Source organism: Sorex araneus, chromosome X, assembly GCF_027595985.1.
Source record: "Sorex araneus isolate mSorAra2 chromosome X, mSorAra2.pri, whole genome shotgun sequence".
Lineage (NCBI taxonomy): Eukaryota > Metazoa > Chordata > Mammalia > Eulipotyphla > Soricidae > Sorex > Sorex araneus.
In genome coordinates this window covers 17,153,138-17,170,218 of record NC_073313.1, presented here as the reverse complement: position 1 = coordinate 17,170,218, position 17,081 = coordinate 17,153,138, and the positions used below count along the sequence as shown (strand labels likewise).

Below are 17,081 nucleotides of genomic sequence, written 5' to 3'. Positions count from 1 at the left end.
CACACAACCCATTGTACCATCGCTTCAACACCCACACTTTTTAAAAAAAAACTGTAATAAACTGTAAGTGCACTAAGGGTGGGAAAGGAAAGCAGAAGCTGGAGGGGAGGGGGGATTGAAGAAAGCAGATGGAGACTAGAACTCGCAAAGTCAACTGGGGATCAGACAAATATCATGCCTTTGAGCTAGCAAAGCATGAGATGTCTTTTGAAATCCTGTACTACAGTATTCTCCCAAGAGGTTGGGTGAGAGGGAGTGGAGAACACCCCGCCCCCTGACTTCAGTCTGTCCCTCCAGTTCAGCACGAGGCCCCCGGAACTTCCCTCCCAACCCCCAGCACAACAGCTGTGACTATTCACATTTTTTCGTTTCTTTCCTTGCTTTCCAGAATTCACTTCCACTGACCCTCTGTCAAGAGTGGAAATAACTAAGCAAGAGTAATGACTTTACAGTTGGCGCTGGAATTGGATTAAGCAGGAAAGAAATTTCAGAACCTGCCCACTCACACACATGGCTCTTGGGGTCACAGGCGGAGTGAAGCGTGTGAAAAGCCCTGGGCCTTCCCTCCCTGCTAAAAAGACACAGATTACAGAGTTGAAGGCTTAGTTATGCAAAAAGAACAGGTAGTATACTGTATTGGACAAAATGATCTAATTTCCTTATTTACATAGGTTAAAATCATGAAGCGATTAATCATGAAAAACTGACATGTGTTGATTTATCTTCCGATAATTCCATTTGCCATTTCTGTTTTGCATTCTCTTTTCTTTCTGGAGGAAACAGTGATCGAGCATCATTCTGCTGATCATTTGTGAAACTCTTCTTGTCGCCCACAGCACCATGGCTGAGGAATCAGACCCGAGTTTAGCGAAATCTCTATTCCTAAAATGTCTCCAGGCCATTCTTAAGCTTAAATTGGATTCAAATATTTTATCCAGTAGGTCTCACCATGGAGATGTTACTGGTGCCCGCTCGAGCAGATCGATGAACAATGGGATGACAGTGCTACCGTGCAGGTCTTCATCAACCAAATGAGAGAGCAGCCAGGTAAAGAAAAGAGAAGGGAAGGGGAAGGGAGAGAAGGGAAAGTAAAAAGGGTGGGGAGGAGCGGGGTGGAAGGGAGGAAGGGAAGGAACGTAGGAGGGAGGGAAAGCATGAGAGAGGAATGAAGGGAAGGAAGGAAGGAAGAACGCACACAGTGAAACGAGAAAAAAAACTTTGGCTGAATAATCTAATATCCACATGCCTGCAATGACAACATACTTGTAAACAGTAACAGCTGCCTTCCCAGAAGGGAAGGAAAGGAAATGTAAAGGGGGAGGAGGACAGCACTTTTTATGGATACATTAAAGTAATGCAGGTTTATTCTGTAATTTACAATTAATAATGGGGAGAGCCAGATTATTTGCTAGAAGGTTCTGGTAAATAAAAGCCTATTAGAAATAGAACTAGAAAACAATGACCAAATCATGAAAAGCAGAGTAAAAGTGTCTTGAAAAGAAATGACCACTTAATCCTACCTTGAAAACACACAATAGTCATTCCTGGTGTCTATGACCTTTATTGAAAATGTGCATGTTCTGACACTGATTGATCTCTCTCTGAATCTCGGCTTCTTCATATCTTCATCCAAAATTCTCGTTCCTAATATTTTTTGTCCTCCTACCTCACTAGGCTTAGAACTCCTCAAACAATCCACAGCTATTACTGTTTACTCATTTCCTTCAGATTTTCACAAAGACCCAGATCAATGACTAAACAAAAACATGCTCCAACTTACTGAGTGGAAATAAAGCAGCAGATGTGGCCATCAAAAGCATTAAGGAACAAAAAGCTGATTCTTCAGGAGAGGAAAACTTGGAGTAACTTCAGCCGTGCAAAAGGGCTCCCATCCCTGTACCAAACTAGGAATATTTTATTAAGAAAATAAAGGCATTCTAATACCCAAGGAACTGCAAATGCTGAAAGGCAGACTGACAGCGGGATGTAGGCTTTCGAGCATCAATCGAGCTGCAAAGCTTCAAGGGTTTCATCAATAAGATCATTCCTTGTCTTGGCAAGTTCATCAAAATGGCTGCTTCTTTATAGTAAGCACCGTGACTGCTTTCCTTTCTAGTCCACTAGCGTATGTGAATCTACGCCTAGCCCCGGGGCCCCAGTCAACACACAGGGAGGGGAACTCACGCCATGATGTCAATGCATGTGATTAAATGTTTGCCAGGAGGACCTTTCTAAGAACACCCGTCCTCATGCCCTGATCATCCCTCACTGACATGCCCCCTCCCCGAAAAAATAAAAGCTTACTGTATATACCGTGCTACACAGAATAACATCTTTTTCACCAGCGAAGAGAGATGAACTACACACGCCTCAGAATTGTTCAACGGGAAAATATTAATGCCTGAGTTTGGAAGTGAGATCAAAGTCCATTCTTTCTCTTTGCACATGGGAAAATAAAGGCCCAGCGAAGTAAAATGACATCACCAAGGTCACCAGGTCACTCGGAAACAAAAATCAGCATCATACTTTGAACAGGCAGGCCAGGAACTGGTAAAGAGGGGAAAAGGGCAGTTATGTGGGAGTAAGCAGCTGGACGGGGCTTATTCTCGATCCAGGGAGCAGCGTGTCAGATGGCTTCAAAGCAAGGAAACACTGCAACTTCAATGAACTGGGTAGCATGCTTCTACGAATGCTGTGCACAATAAACTCAGGGAAATAAAATCTATCCACCATCTCCAAATGTGCCAATGTAGGAAATATTTAGCCTTCCGAGTCAGATGGTCAACTCTTCAAAAGACTCTGCATGAGTCCTTCAAATTTAAAAATATATTAGGTTTGGGGGCCAGAGAGACAGTACAGAGGATGGGGTGCTTCCCTTTCATGTGGCTGACCTGGGTTTGATCCCCAGCATTCCATATGGTTCCCCCCCTCAGCACCACAAGGAGTGATTCCTGAGTGCAGAGGCAGGAGTTAACCCTGGAGCACCACTAGGTGTGCCCACTCTCCCCCCCAAAAGAAGGAAATAAAAAGATACATCAGAGACTGGGGGAAACATTTCCAAATTGAAAATCTGATCAAAGTCTTGTATTCCTAATATATAATAAACCACAGAACATTACTTCAACGATAAGAAAAACACCTGATTGAAAATGGGCCAATGAGTTGAGTAGGTTTTTCATGAAATCTGATGTAAGAATCACAAGGAAGCCCATGGAAAGGTGGTCAACACATTAGTCATCAGAGAAATGGAAATCAGGACCACAGCGGCAAGAGACATGATATAGAGGTTAAGGCACCTGCCTTGCATGTGGCTGACCCGACTTTGATACCCGGGACCACATATGGACCCCCAAGCAATGCCAGGAGTGACTCCTGAGAACAAAGCTAGAATTGAGCCCTGAACACTGTCATGGGGTGCAGCCTCCAAATAAAACAAAAGAAACTAAGAACATAAAATCAGAAGCACAGTGGGGCTGGAGCGATAGCACAGCGGGTAGGGCGTTTGCCTTGCACGTGGCTGACCCGGGTTCGATCCCCAGCATCCCATATGGTCCCCTGAGCACTTCCAGGAGTAATTCCTGAGTGCAAAGCCAGGAGTAACCCCTGTGCATCGCCAGGTGTGACCCAAAAAGCAAAAAAAAAAAAAAAAAAAAAAGAAGCACAGTGAGATTCCAACCTTGCCCCTGCATTAGGGCTGTGATAGGAAAGGTAAGCTTAGTAAAGATGCAGAGAAGGGGCTGGAGCAATAGCACAGCGTTTGCCTTGCACGCGGCTGACCCGAGTTTGATTCCCAGCATCCCATATGGTCCCCTGAGCACCGCCAGGAGTAATTCCTGAATGCATGAGCCAGGAGTAACCCCTGTGCATCACCAGATGTGACTCAAAGAGAAAAAAAAAAGGAAAAAAAGGATACAGAGAAACGGTAACCTCAGACATTGCCAGTGGGAAAGCAAAACAGTACTCATCTCTTGGAACTAAGTGGCAGTTTCTTCTAAAGTTAAACATAAATTTAATATATGCCAAGCAACTCCATTCCTAGTTATCTTGTCAGGAGAAATAAAAACATATGGTTACACTGAGACTTGCACGTAAACGTTCGTGGCAGTATTACTGACAATAGTAAAAGCAGAACATTCATCAAACAGAAAAGTGGGTAGACAAAATCCGGTAGAGCCGGAATACCAGCCGGCAACATATAGCAACACACAGTGAACACTGGCCTGCAACAAGAAGCAGTATTGAGCTACCACACTGAGGAAGCTCAAAAACGTTTGAAAGCAGGCACAGAAGACACCGGATTGTCGGGTTCTAGTTATAATATTTCGGAAAGGCCTACCTCGATGAATTTTTACTTTAAAAGAGTGGTAAAAGCATATGCAAGGGAAATACAAATGCAACAGGATGGGTCACAGTAATTACGGAAGCTGGGCATTCAGTTCATTATTCCTTTTCAGTTTTTGTAGCTATTTAATGTCGTATCATTAAAAAACAAATCTTGGGGCTGGAGTGATAGCACAGCGGGTAGGGCGTTTGCCTTGCACGCGGCCGACCCGGGTTCGAATCCCAGCATCCCATATGGTCCCCTGAGCACCGCCAGGGGTGGTTCCTGAGTGCACAGCCAGGAGTAATCCCTGTGCATCGCCAGGTGTGACCCAAAAAGCAAAAATAATAATAATAATAAAAAATAAAAAATAAAAAATAAAAAACAAATCTTGGTCCAAGATTTTCAATGATTTACGAAGGCAAATTTTTTTTTTCTCCCTTGTACCTCAGGGAAATCTGCCTAACAATTCACGTAACAGAGAAGGAAAAGAGGAAAATCAATATTCACTTCTTGCCTATAGAGGGCACCATACTCCTTGATGTTTCTTCTGAATTCAGATGTTAGTGTTATTTCCTATAGAAAAAAAGAAAAGCAAGATGTGCCCTCCAAATTAAATTAACATACACTGCATTCTCTGATGCCAAATAAACTACTAAGAAAGGATACAGAAAAAAATTGTCATCCTCAAAGGACTTTGAAACAAAGCAATGACATTCTCTGGATCTAGTCCCTCGACTCTAATATGTGAGAGTAAGCCGAAATGGCATTTCCGTTCTCTTTTAGCATTAACACTTTAAATCTAAGATTTATCTGTCTGTGTTTACAAATAAGTCCCTTTCCCTGCACTATATGATAAGGGCTAACAGATCCAAATGGAGATACTGGGAAATGAGTAAAAGACAAAAGTCCTTTCTCATATTACATTAGCATAAATGCACTTCTCCTAATCAATTTACTATTAAACTTTGTAGGTTGGTTAAAATCACTAGCTCTGTGTCTGTTATATATATATATATATTTGCTTTTTTTGGGTCACACCCAGCGGTGCACAGGGGTTACTCCTGGCTCTGCACTCAGGAATTACTCCTGGCGGTGCTTAGGGGACCATATGGGATGCTGGGAATCGAACCCGGGTCAGCCACGTGCAAGGCAAACAACCTAACCACTATGCTGTCACTCCAGCCCCCTCTGTGTGTCTGTTTTAAATCTAACATTTCAAGAAGTAAGCAGATTTTTTTCAAGTTTTTTTTTTTTTACTATTTCACTTAGCAGAACACCTTCCATGATTCTTCACTATACTTGGATCATGAGGAAGAAAATCTCAAAAAAAGATATTAATTAGCTTGGCACTCTCTTTTCACCGTGAATTTTTCCAACTTGTAACTCTTAGGCATTTCAAAATGAGTGTGTGGTAACAATGACTATATATCAGTTTCTCCAGGACTTCACAATCGTGTGCAGCCAGGAACCCTGCCTTTCCAATGGACTGTTCTAAGACTTTCTAGTGGCATAGTTTAGCAATTCCTTTTTCACAGTCTCCATTCTTTTTGACTAGTAGGCAAAGTTTACGTGTCTGATCTCCATTTATTCCTGAAATAAACTCTTTGCCGGGAATACCAGGTCAGAATACTCTGTCCTTTACTGACCTGTATGGTCTCATGCACCCATCTCAATAAATGGAAAAAGAAACTCAATCCTGTTGCTTTATGGAGAAAGGAGGAAGAATAAGCAAATGAGATTAAAGATGACTCTAATAGCCATTGCTAATGCAGAGTAAACCAAAGCAGACTTTAAGAAAGAATCAACAGAATTTGACTGTAAAGAATATATCGGGGCTGGAGCGATAGCACAGCGGGTAGAGTGTTTGCCTTGCACTCGGCTGACCTGGGTTCAATTCCCAGCATCCCATACGGTCCCTCAAGCACCACCAGGGGAATTCCTGAGTGCATAATCCAGGAGTAACCCCTGTGCAATGCCGGGTGTGATCCAAAAAGCTAAAAGAAAAAAAGAATATATCAAAAATTAGTTTGATAGCCCTATGCATGCTCTCTCCACCAAAACGTACAAGATTCTGAGTTAGAAATACCCAGACTCAGAACTCTTCTTAAAGGCAACCAACTGGCAGTTTGTGGCCAAGTTCATCTTCCTCTTGAAATTTTCCACAGTGTAAAGGCACACAGCCAGTGCTCAGCAAATACAGGCTAAATAAGTAAGACACTGTCACTAACATTACTCTACTTCAGCAGTCATATCATCCTAGGAACTCAAGTGCATATAAGAAACTTAGTGATATATTGAACATCAAATATTTTATGGTTTTCTTCAGTTTATAAACTTTGTAAGAGTTCAATGCTAAATGGCCCACAAGAAGAAAATTACTAAGCAAATCATGGTACAAATTAATAAAGGTAAAACAAACTAAAATACAATGCCAACACTTCACAACTACCAATGAAATAATGAATCAAATCAGTGACTTTCTAGAAACAGTTCCAACATGATTACGAGAGCAAATGATGCATATCTGCTCTAACCCATAGTGATAAATCAATAAGAATTGCAGGAACTAGAGGCTCCCCAAGTTATCTGGGGAGCCTTTCCAAATTGAAACAAGAGGTCCCCAAATTATGTGGCCTACCATCCCTTTTCAGAAAAATATTGCTCAAAGCCCCCACCAGAAATCTGCCACGAGAACAAATAGAAAGCACCCCCCAAAACTTCATCCAAGGGTATTACTGCCCCTTGGATTGATCCAGTGTTCCTTATAGGACAGTATAGCCTACTTTGGGAAACACTGGTTTAAGCCATGAAAAAATGGCTAATGGCCGGTTATTAAACATTTACTAACACACCACTGAATGTAGGTCATGATGATCAGTCTCCGATAAAACCACTATTCAAAAGGCTGTTGGAGATCTTGATAATATAGGCTGAATCAAGATAATACTATGTAAACCCAACTGATCAGTCATACACCACAAAAACAGCCATTAGACAGCAAAGAACTCCTAATGTGATGTGATGCGACAGGAAGTAATCTTGCCAAAAACCTCAATCTGATTTGAATCAAGACTAGAGCTACCCACCAGTTTGTGAGAAATATGGCAGACAGAAAGCTCAACAACCAGCCAAATAGGATGCAAGCAAAGAATGTGGAGATGTTTATGAAGTGGGTGATTTTCTTATGAATGAATGACTGAATGATGAATAACAAGAAAGGTAAAGCATCGAAGACTCCATTGATTCGAAGACACAACAGATATCAAAACAAACAGAATGTCGATTTCCTCCTTTTTTTGGAACTCAATTTGAACACATCATTGCCAAAAAGGAGAGTTTCCAACAATAAGAGGATCCGAATACTAGTTAGACAGTAGATAAAAAATTAAGAACTTACTAAACGGCACACATGATAACAGTCTCGTCATGACATTTTAAAGCCTTAACTATTAGAAATATCTATAAAGTATAGAGAGATTTATAACATCTGGGGTCTGTTGCAAAGTAATATGGGAGTAGCACTGTAGCACTGTCTTTCCACTGTTCATCGATTTGCTAGAGCGGGCACCAGTAAGGTCTCCATTGTGAGACTTGTTGTTACTGTTTTTGGTATATCGAATACACCACGGGTAGCTTGCCAGGCTCTGCCATGCGGGCAGAATACTCTCGGCAGCTTGCCAGGCTCTCCGAAAGGGACGGAGGAATCAAACCTGAGTCAGCCACGTGCAAGGCAAACGCCCTACCCGCTCTGCTATCATAGAGGTTCTCTATTGTTCGGATGCATTTGAAATTTTCCACAAAGGCTGGAGCAATAGTCTGAAAATAAGACAACAAGGACATCTAAGAGGTCAGCGTCACCTGTGGAGCCCAACACAGCCCTCAGAAGAACCTGAATAGAAGTCTGGTCTGGACTGCACCTCTCATTCCCTCTCACTCTCTGCCTATTTCAAGTTGTAGAAATAAATATTCATTCATGGTAAACCCAAGACAGACTCTTGTCTGCTCACTACTCAGTAAACCCCCACCCACCCCACTTTCTGAGGACCGCAAAACCCTTCACGGCACAAAGGGTGTGGCTGGGGAAAAGCAAATAGTGTTGACCAATTTTTTTCTCATAAGCCTTTAAAAATTATTACCTATGCTTTTCCATGATGTTTATGTTAGGAAATTTCATAATTTTCATAGATATGTCTTTGCTTTGTGCTATTTTTACGTATTCTCTGAAAAAGGAGCATTTCTAAACGCCAGAAATGTAGGTCTTATAGGCCTCTTTGGTTTTTTTGTAGGAAACGCTTTACAAGACAGCGTTCTCGCCAGCCGCACCTAGGGGGCGCAGTTCTCAACGTTAGAAGGGAGCAGGGGGCTGCTCATCTGAAGTTTGAAAACTATGGCAGCGGCTGCAGGAGTTCTGCCCCACCTGCAGGAGGCCACTCAGACACTGCCCTGGGCTTCTACGGAGCTGCAAGGTTCAGTCTCGACTCTGGAAAGGGTGGGTCAGAGGCAAGAGCAGAAGGAAGGAAGCTCCATTCAGTGAAGAAGAAACCAGAACCTGGGAAGGACAGAGAGGAAAGAAATCCAAGGCGGGTAGCAAGAAGAAATGGACAGGAAGTAACCGGGGGCAGGAGCCAAAGGCCTGGGTCCATCTGTGGTGTAGAGGGTGGTCACCACCACAGAAAGCAGGAGATCCAAACAACAACCCAACTTACAAACAGGCCTGTCGAGGAGGGGGTTGGGGGCTGGGGGGTGGGAAGGAACCTGGGGACAGAGGTGGAGGGAAGGTGACACTGGTGCTGGGACTGGTACAGAGTGACAGTAAACTTAAAGCTCAACTATGAATAAGTTTGTATAAATTGTGGTCTTAATTTAACAAATGAAAAAATTTAAAACAATTTCTACTCCTCTAAAACAGAGGATGGAAATGGCCCTTCTGATGAGAAAGAGCAGATATGGGTCTGAAACAAATTGGCTTCACAGTATGATTTGCTTACAGAAATTTTGGCAGTAAGAGACCGTTCATAGCTGCGAGTACAGCACTATAAACATCACTGAACAAGGGACCAGAGAGATATACAACAGGTCAGGCGCTTGCCTTGCACACGGCTCACCCCAATTCAATCCCTGGCACTGCATCTGCTCCTCTGAACTCCACCAGGAGTGACCCCTGAACCTCAGGATGGGAATCAGCCCTGAGCACCACCGGCTGTGGCCCCCAAACCAATGAACCAACCAAATTCACTGAGCACACATTTGAGTCCCGCTTGCTTTGGTATATTTGTAGCCTCACTTAAACTTTTTTTTCTTTTTGGGTCACACCCGACGATGCACAGGGGATACTCCTGGCTCATGCACTCAGGAATTACTCCTGGTGGTGCTCAGGGGACCATATGGGATGCTGGGAATCGAACCCGGGTCAGCCTCGTGCAAGGCAAATGCCCTACCCACTGTGCTATTGCTCCAGCCCCATCTCACTTAAACTTTTGCCATATTTTTTCCCTCAAGCAAAGCATACCATGGGACCAAGAAGGAGGCTCTGGGCCTGGGAGCAAGGGGACGCAAAGGTGATCTCCTTTTACACCCAGCTTCTATTCTAGCAACTTCTCCCCATGAAAACACACGCTTTAGACTGCTGCCTGGACCCGCCCACTACTGCAGATCACATGGGCTCACTCTCTTTGCAAGAATGTTGTAAAGTGAATTAACTGCAACCCACTTGGCCCCTGCTTCCAAACTTGCCCTGGTCTTTCTTTTTCTTTTTTTTGCTCTTTTTTTTTTTTTTGCTTTTTGGGTCACACCCAGCGATGCTCAGGGTTACTCCTAGCTCTGCACTCAGGAATAACTGCTGGTGGTGCTCGGGGGACCATATGGGATGTCAGGGATCAAACCTGGGTTGGGCGTGTGCAAGGCAAACACCCTGCCCACTGTGCTATCACCCCGGCCCCGCCCTGGTCTTTCTATTTAATGGGTTTCCATCCCCAGTCAGCCCTGGGCTATTTTGCCCCCATCATGTTACCCATCTCCACATCCGTGATGGCACCTACATGACATTATTTCCAACCTATGCCCTCAACACTGACCACAGTCTCCAGCCAGCCTTTCCTTCTATGGGCTACTCCTGTCTCTGAGGAAACAGCATCGTAAGGGAACCAACCACTTTTTTCCTTCCTTCGTCTTTTCCTTCCTTCTCCTTTCGTCCCAGTGTTTTTGCATCTGCCTTGCCCCCAAGAGCTTTGCCACACTCTCACTCAACTTTAGGCCACTCTGCCTCAGCAACTAGACCTCATTCCTATGATTCTGTTTTCAGAAACTGGAGGCTTCATTTTCTCGTTCCCCTTCGACTCGAGTCTTGTCTTGTTCCGCCACGCATGCTCTTTCCCTCCTTTCCTTATTCTTCTAGTATTACGAATGGAACAGCCCAAGGATGCTCTGTCTTCAGCGCTGAACTGGCAAGAGCTGGGGTGCCGAGGGGACACAGAGCAGCAGATTAGGCCGCCACGGCCACCCTCTGCTTCCCAAGTGTGTGTGATAAGAGAGACCCAGCATGTCGCAGGACAAGTGAACAGAACACAAGTGGCCCCTGAGGCTGTCGGGCCAAGACTGGGAGCACAGGTCTCTCTGCGCACCAAAGGAGAAAGAACGGCCAGTGATGATATGGAAGATGTTTACTCACGCCAGGGGCCCGGGAAAGGCAAACATTTGCTCAGGGACTGGTAACAAGTCCAAAGATGAGCACTGTGGGCAGGGGTGTGAGGAAACTGCAGGCAACATCAGGGGTGGATTGAGCTGCAGAAACCCAAGTTTTCTAGCGCACAGTCTGGCACCATTTGCCTACACGTCCACTACCTCTGACACTGGAGAGGTGAGGCCAGCATGGAGAATGGAAGCCCAGGAGAAGAAGCAGACCCCGAAGCAAAGCAACAGTGACGGGGCGGGGGGGCTGGGAAACTCTGTGCTGCTTATGACAGTGGAGGCGGGGAGGTGGATCCGTGAAAATGAGGACCTCAATGATGAAGGCCAGAGGATTGGGGAGGAAAGAGAGAAGCAGTGAGGAAGAGGAGGGGCAGAAACACCAGGGGCAGGAAAGAGCATGAGTGACAGACCACAGAGGGGTTGTAAGGAAGATGAGAAGAGCCTTAATGGGGGGCCCGGAGCAAGGCGGGGAGCAAGCAGAGCAGCGCCGGACTGTGGGAGGAACATGGAGACAAGAGGGAAGGCGAGGGGGGCAGCGCAGGAGACGCCCCGCCAATGATGTCCCTGCCAGGCAGGCCTTCAGAGAACGGCGGCAGCTCCCTATTCTGAAAGCAAAGAGGGCTCCCTGGGATGCACGGGATAGCGGACAGCGAGGACTGAGTGAGTGATTCTGAACAAAGATGCACAGAGAACCAGGGGCGCATGGTTCTCAGGGGTGCACTATCCTGACAGGTTTCCAGCCCACGCTTTCCACATCGGTGAGCGTCCACACCATTCCCAGCAATATGCAATGCACTGAAAGGCCACATCACTGTTAGATCTTGTAGTTTCCTGTGCCAATTAAACAACAGGGAAACAAATTGAGTAGACGGAATGGTACCACCTGCATCTCCTACTTCAGAAACGCCCAACTGAAACTGCACGCTTAGCTTTCGATGGTTGGGCCCTGGATTCAATCCCTACCACTGTGTGTTCCCCTGAGCACTTCCAGGAGCAACTTCCATGCACCCAAAGAGTGTTGGGTATGACCCCCCAAAAATGGGGGGGCTAGAAACTTCCTCTGTAGAACGGTGTGCTAAAAGAGTTGGACATTGAAATTGCCCACCATGCTCTTCTTTCCCACTTATCCAACCCAAAGACTCTTCTTCCTGAATTCACGGCAACACTGGAGATGCACAAAGTTGCTGCCTTAGCTCAGGATCCCCCTAAAGTAGCCCCTGAGACAGGGACCTGGGAACAGGCTTGAGGGATTTGGGGGGAATGAAACTGGGCAGAGGTAAGAGGTGAGAGGGCGGCTATTAATACAGTACCATGGCAGGCAGACCCTTGGGAACAAATCCCAGGACTGTTCCAGTGGGTCAAAGGATTCCAAGGACTTTCTCCTCAACGCACTTCCCTCCTAGCCAGAGGCCTGCTGCCACCGGCAGGAAACCAACCCCAGGGTTTTCAGGCCATGGGAACAGGGGCTTGCACGGGAATAGGTGCCTAGAAAACATGGCGCCTACTCAAACGGGGACTGCTACCCTGCCCAGCCTTGCCGGTGTGTGGCCCAACTGCCCCATTTTACAGATCAGGAGCCCGAGACGCAGAAAGATCCAACTGTTCCTGAAAACTCCATCAGTTGGTTCACAGCTGCCCCGGCCTCCAAACCCTGTCTGCTTTGTTCCACTGTGTGAGGTGACATTGTCAAAAGCCACAGCACGTCCGTTCTCCCACCCAGCTGGCCCTCCCTGCAATGCTGCAGGGCCTGAGAGATGCCTGCACGTTTACAATCTCTCCTTGCAAGGGAAACACGCTGTGTGAGCTGCCCAGATGGTTTTAATATCCTTGCATCCGCAGAAAAATCGTTTAGGTCATAATCTACCACCATGTGAAATTTTTATAGCATCATCATCCACAGCTACTCCCGGCCCCAAATACCGGTTACTATGAAATTATGCCAGAACTTTGAATCAAAGTATGGGGACAGGGATTCAAGGCAAATTTTTATCTGATGAACTCATGGCAGAGAATCAAATTTTATAGAGAATTCCAGATTCTCGTATATTAAAAACCAATCTCTAACGTTACTGTGAGGAGAGGGTTTTATTAGAACAAATAAAACATGTTGAGTTGAGCTGGGACACAGAGGTCATTCTAAAGTGTGAGCCAAGGACGGTCTTTCCTTGCTTTAGTGGAAAAGATAATAATCTGCAAATCGCTAGCATCTGAGGCTGTCTGATTGAAAGGACACAGGGATAGAGACAAAAATCTGGGAAATCGCTGCATTTACAGCTGGCTGTACGCGCCCGGGGCAAAGGCGCACGCAGCTCCTCTACATTCTCACACCTCTCCTCAAGCAGTGGCATTTCCTGCCCGCTGTTCTCCGACCCCGTGTCACAGGGAGGCAGGGGAAGGAGAGTTTCCCACCTCAAGCCCGGCCGAGCAACAGCTGGCTGAAGAAACCAAAGGGCTGGAGCACATGCCTTGCACGTGGATACCTTGAGTTCGATTCCCAGCCCCGCGTAGTTCCTGAACATCTACCATGTAGGTCCTGAAGACCCCCCTGCCCACCTCCAGTGTTGAAGGGGTGAGTGTAGTAGCCCCCGGCCCTGCTAGCCGAGCAGCACATTAGACAGGGCAATTAGCGCTAGGGGAGCAGGGGCTGTAGTGATAATCAGTACTAGAGATAAATAGTACTAGAGAGCCCCCACCAACAAAAGAAAAAAAGAGAGAAAGTCTCACCCCCAGAGGCTCCCAGGACCGAGCCACCGGCAGCAACTACCTACCCATCGATCAGGTTGAGCAAACAGCCCCCGCACACGGTGGCCCAGTCTTCTCATGGGAACAAAACGTCTGGGGCTAGAGCAATAGTATAGCAGGCAGGGCACTTGGCTTGCACACAGCTGATCCGGGTTCGATCCCCAGCACTGCCAGGTGTAGCCGGGCGGGGGAAATATACCAAGACAACCATAGGTTGAGTCCGGGCACTGACTGAGCTCGTTCACAGAACCTCTCCTCTCAAGATTCAGGAAATGAATAACAGGCAGCCACTGTGTATGCAAACTACCACGAGGCCACGGGCAACACTGACCTCACGCTCAGGGGCCGCCCAGGGCTGCAGTGGCCAATGCCACGGGCCCAGGTCCTCGGTGAGTGCGGGAAGGCGGAGCTGCTTTCCCTCCCCAGAAAGCCGCTGTGCTGTGAAGCACCTCTGCCACCTTCCGGAAGCCACCCATCATTTGCCCGTGCGACATCTGGGGCGCAGATGGCACTTCACCTGGCTCGCTGGACTGGAAGACTTTATTCAGATCCAAGGAGGATGCTCTGGAATGGGTTTTCTGCGGCCTCGGTGGTGGGGTCGGGGGGTCCTCCCCTCGTTTCATGGCCTCTTCTATGGAGGTGCTAGAGTAAGATCTGCAACAAAACAAGGGAAGGTCAGAAGGAAGACAGGAAGGCAGTCCAGCTTCATGCGCTGAGTTGGGTGGGAATGGTAAACCCCCCCTCCCAATTCAAAGGAGCTCCCAAGACAACCCCGACTCCCCCTGACCCTTGCTTGGGCGCCACTTCCCTCAATAAGGCCCCCAACCCCAACCCTCAACGAGATTCTTGTTCACCTCCCCGAGCTTCTTCTACCTGGGCCCTAAACTGACCCCAAAGGACCAGTTTTCTCTACGTTCAAATCCGTTGTCTGTTGCAGTGCTGGCAACGCAGGAAGTCGGCCGTTGGGGTAGGCCCATGTAACAGAAGGGCTGCATGGCCGAAACCCACAGCAGTGCTTCCTCCGACTGACACACAAGCTGTGCGAGGGAGGCTGCGAGTGGCAAACTGCTCAAGGGAATCTCCACAAATAAAATCGGGGAAAACATACCCAGCAGGGGGAGGTGTCTGGGGCGGGGGTGGGGGCTGGTAACAGCATCCAATTTCCAAAGCTTAAGTCTCATCTTAACCTTCTGCCTCAATTGGTAACAAGCCAACAGTTACCTAGGAACTCTGACATTCTGACTCCAATAAGGGCATTTGAAGAAAAAGAAATTAAATCACTTTCCAAAGGGCACAGAGCTAGAAAATTGATGAAGTTCGATTGGAACTCTGGTCTCTCTCCATTTCTAAATTCCATTTTTCAAGTGTTCCGACACTGCCTACGAGCAGAGAGAGGGGCCGGGCGCAAGGACCACATTATTTTGGAAATCAGCACAACTCTGTATGTTAGTGAGCCGCTGAAGAACAGGTTTCCAGATGGGTTTTTCTGTTATCCTTTTCTTTTTTTTTCTTTTTGGGTCACACCTGGCGATGCACAGGGGTTACTCCTGGTGGTGCTCAGGGGACCATATGGGATGCTGGGGATCGATCCCGGGTCGGCCAAGTGCAAGGCAAACGCTCTCCCCGCTGTGCTATCGCTCCAGCCCCTCTGTTATCCTTTTCTAAGAACTAGATGCGTACTTGTGTTCTGTTCAGCTTGTGTGCTAACTTCACATTTAAGCAGAAAATGAACTGAGTTCAGATATGTGTCTCGGAGACAAAGTCGCCTCAGAAAGACTGTTCCTCGTGTTTCGCTGTTAGAGTTGCACTTGGGAACTGAGAATCTCTCAATTACCAGGATGTACCTCCAGCTCCTGACACAGCAAGGTTCTCTTTCCCTGAACAAGTCCACAAGGCTTATTTGTGGGAGTCAGGGGTTCTGTTTGTCAGGCAGGGTTTCAATCCTAAATAGAACCATGCTAATAGCATGTGACAAGCTCTGGGGTGGTCCCGGTATATAACTCGTGAGACAGGCAAATAAAAGGCATGCAGGAACTAGCAGGAAGAACATGCTACTATGTCCAACAGAATAAAAGGGGGCTGACTCGAAAGAATAGAGGTTTCAATAGGAAGCTTTGATTAAGAGAGGACATTAGACAATTCAGCTAGAAATAAGATCTTTTCATGCCAGATAGATTTGGGGGCATATTTCACTCAAAAAATGTTATGTGCATATATACATATATATAAATGCACAATCATAAACCATATATCTTGTTCCATTTTATTTCCATATGGAACCTATATATTTATATTTTCATATGGAAAATTAACTGAATATCAAACTATGGCTGCAGCCAATTAAAATACAAATGTGGAGAAAAGCAATAAAACGATGAATCTAGGAGTGCGGTATGATGGTGATTTTCCTATTTTCCCTCACATTTTTACATAGCTTTATTGTTCTAAAATGGAGGATAAAAAATAATTTGATTATCTTGCTCTCAGCAAAGACCCAAATGGGAGTAGTAAAAAATAAAAACATCTAGATTAGACCAAGAGACCCATTCCTAGAAGGGTAATGCATAAAATTTAGCCAGACACCTTTATAACAGAGTATGCGATTACAAGGCTTGGCGGTTTCAGTTGCTTTGGAATAACGTGAGTCTGAAGTGCAAATTGCGAGATGTAATACGGGTTAATGTAGTGCACATATACATATTTCTGTCATTCAGGAGAGGTGTCTCCTCCCACGGAGAACTAAGATTATTCATACATGCTAAAGCTAGTACTAATACCTAGACTAAACCTTTTAATGCTGCCAAATGGAAACATTTCTTTTCCAAATAGAAATAGGGAGAGGAGGACCTTCTGTGAACCGGAAATCAAACCTCGTGTGGGAAAATCCAGACTTCGGGGATAAACGAAGGCGTAACGCACAAGGAGAGGAGAGTTCCTTACGTGTCAGTCTTGCAAGCATGTGGATCATGACCAAATTTAAACTCTCTTTTGTGCCCAATGCACCAAAGAGCCAGAGGAGAGCCAAGTCGCTAAGTGGAGACAGCGCAGCCCTGGGGCCTGTTGCCTTGACCGCTGGTGGCAGGGGCCAAGCCTGGCTCGGCCTTAGGGGGACCCTCTTCCACGAGTTTCCAAAGGGCCAGGAGCCAGCACCACAGCGAGCTACGAGAGCGCAGCACCTCGGCACAACCTAGCCTGTGTCTGCCGGCCTGGCTTGATCCCCGGCACCACAGGGTCCCCCAGGGCCCTCCAAGTGTGGTCCTGAAGGTGCCAAGCACCAAAGCGACTACCCAGGTACCCCCGGCACCACAGTCCCAAGCAGCATTGCCTC

General features: G+C 46.4%; 1 protein-coding gene across 2 annotated transcripts in view; it reads right to left on the bottom strand.

The window, feature by feature from the left end:
* Nucleotides 1–17,081, bottom strand: part of REPS2 (RALBP1 associated Eps domain containing 2) — a 243,405-nt gene that overhangs the window by 49,136 nt on the left and 177,188 nt on the right. For both annotated transcript variants that reach the window (XM_055121665.1, XM_055121666.1), the window contains exon 13: nt 14,271–14,407. In XM_055121665.1, coding sequence (XP_054977640.1) covers nt 14,271–14,407 — 137 coding nt within the window. The remainder of the gene's footprint in view (nt 1–14,270; nt 14,408–17,081) is intronic.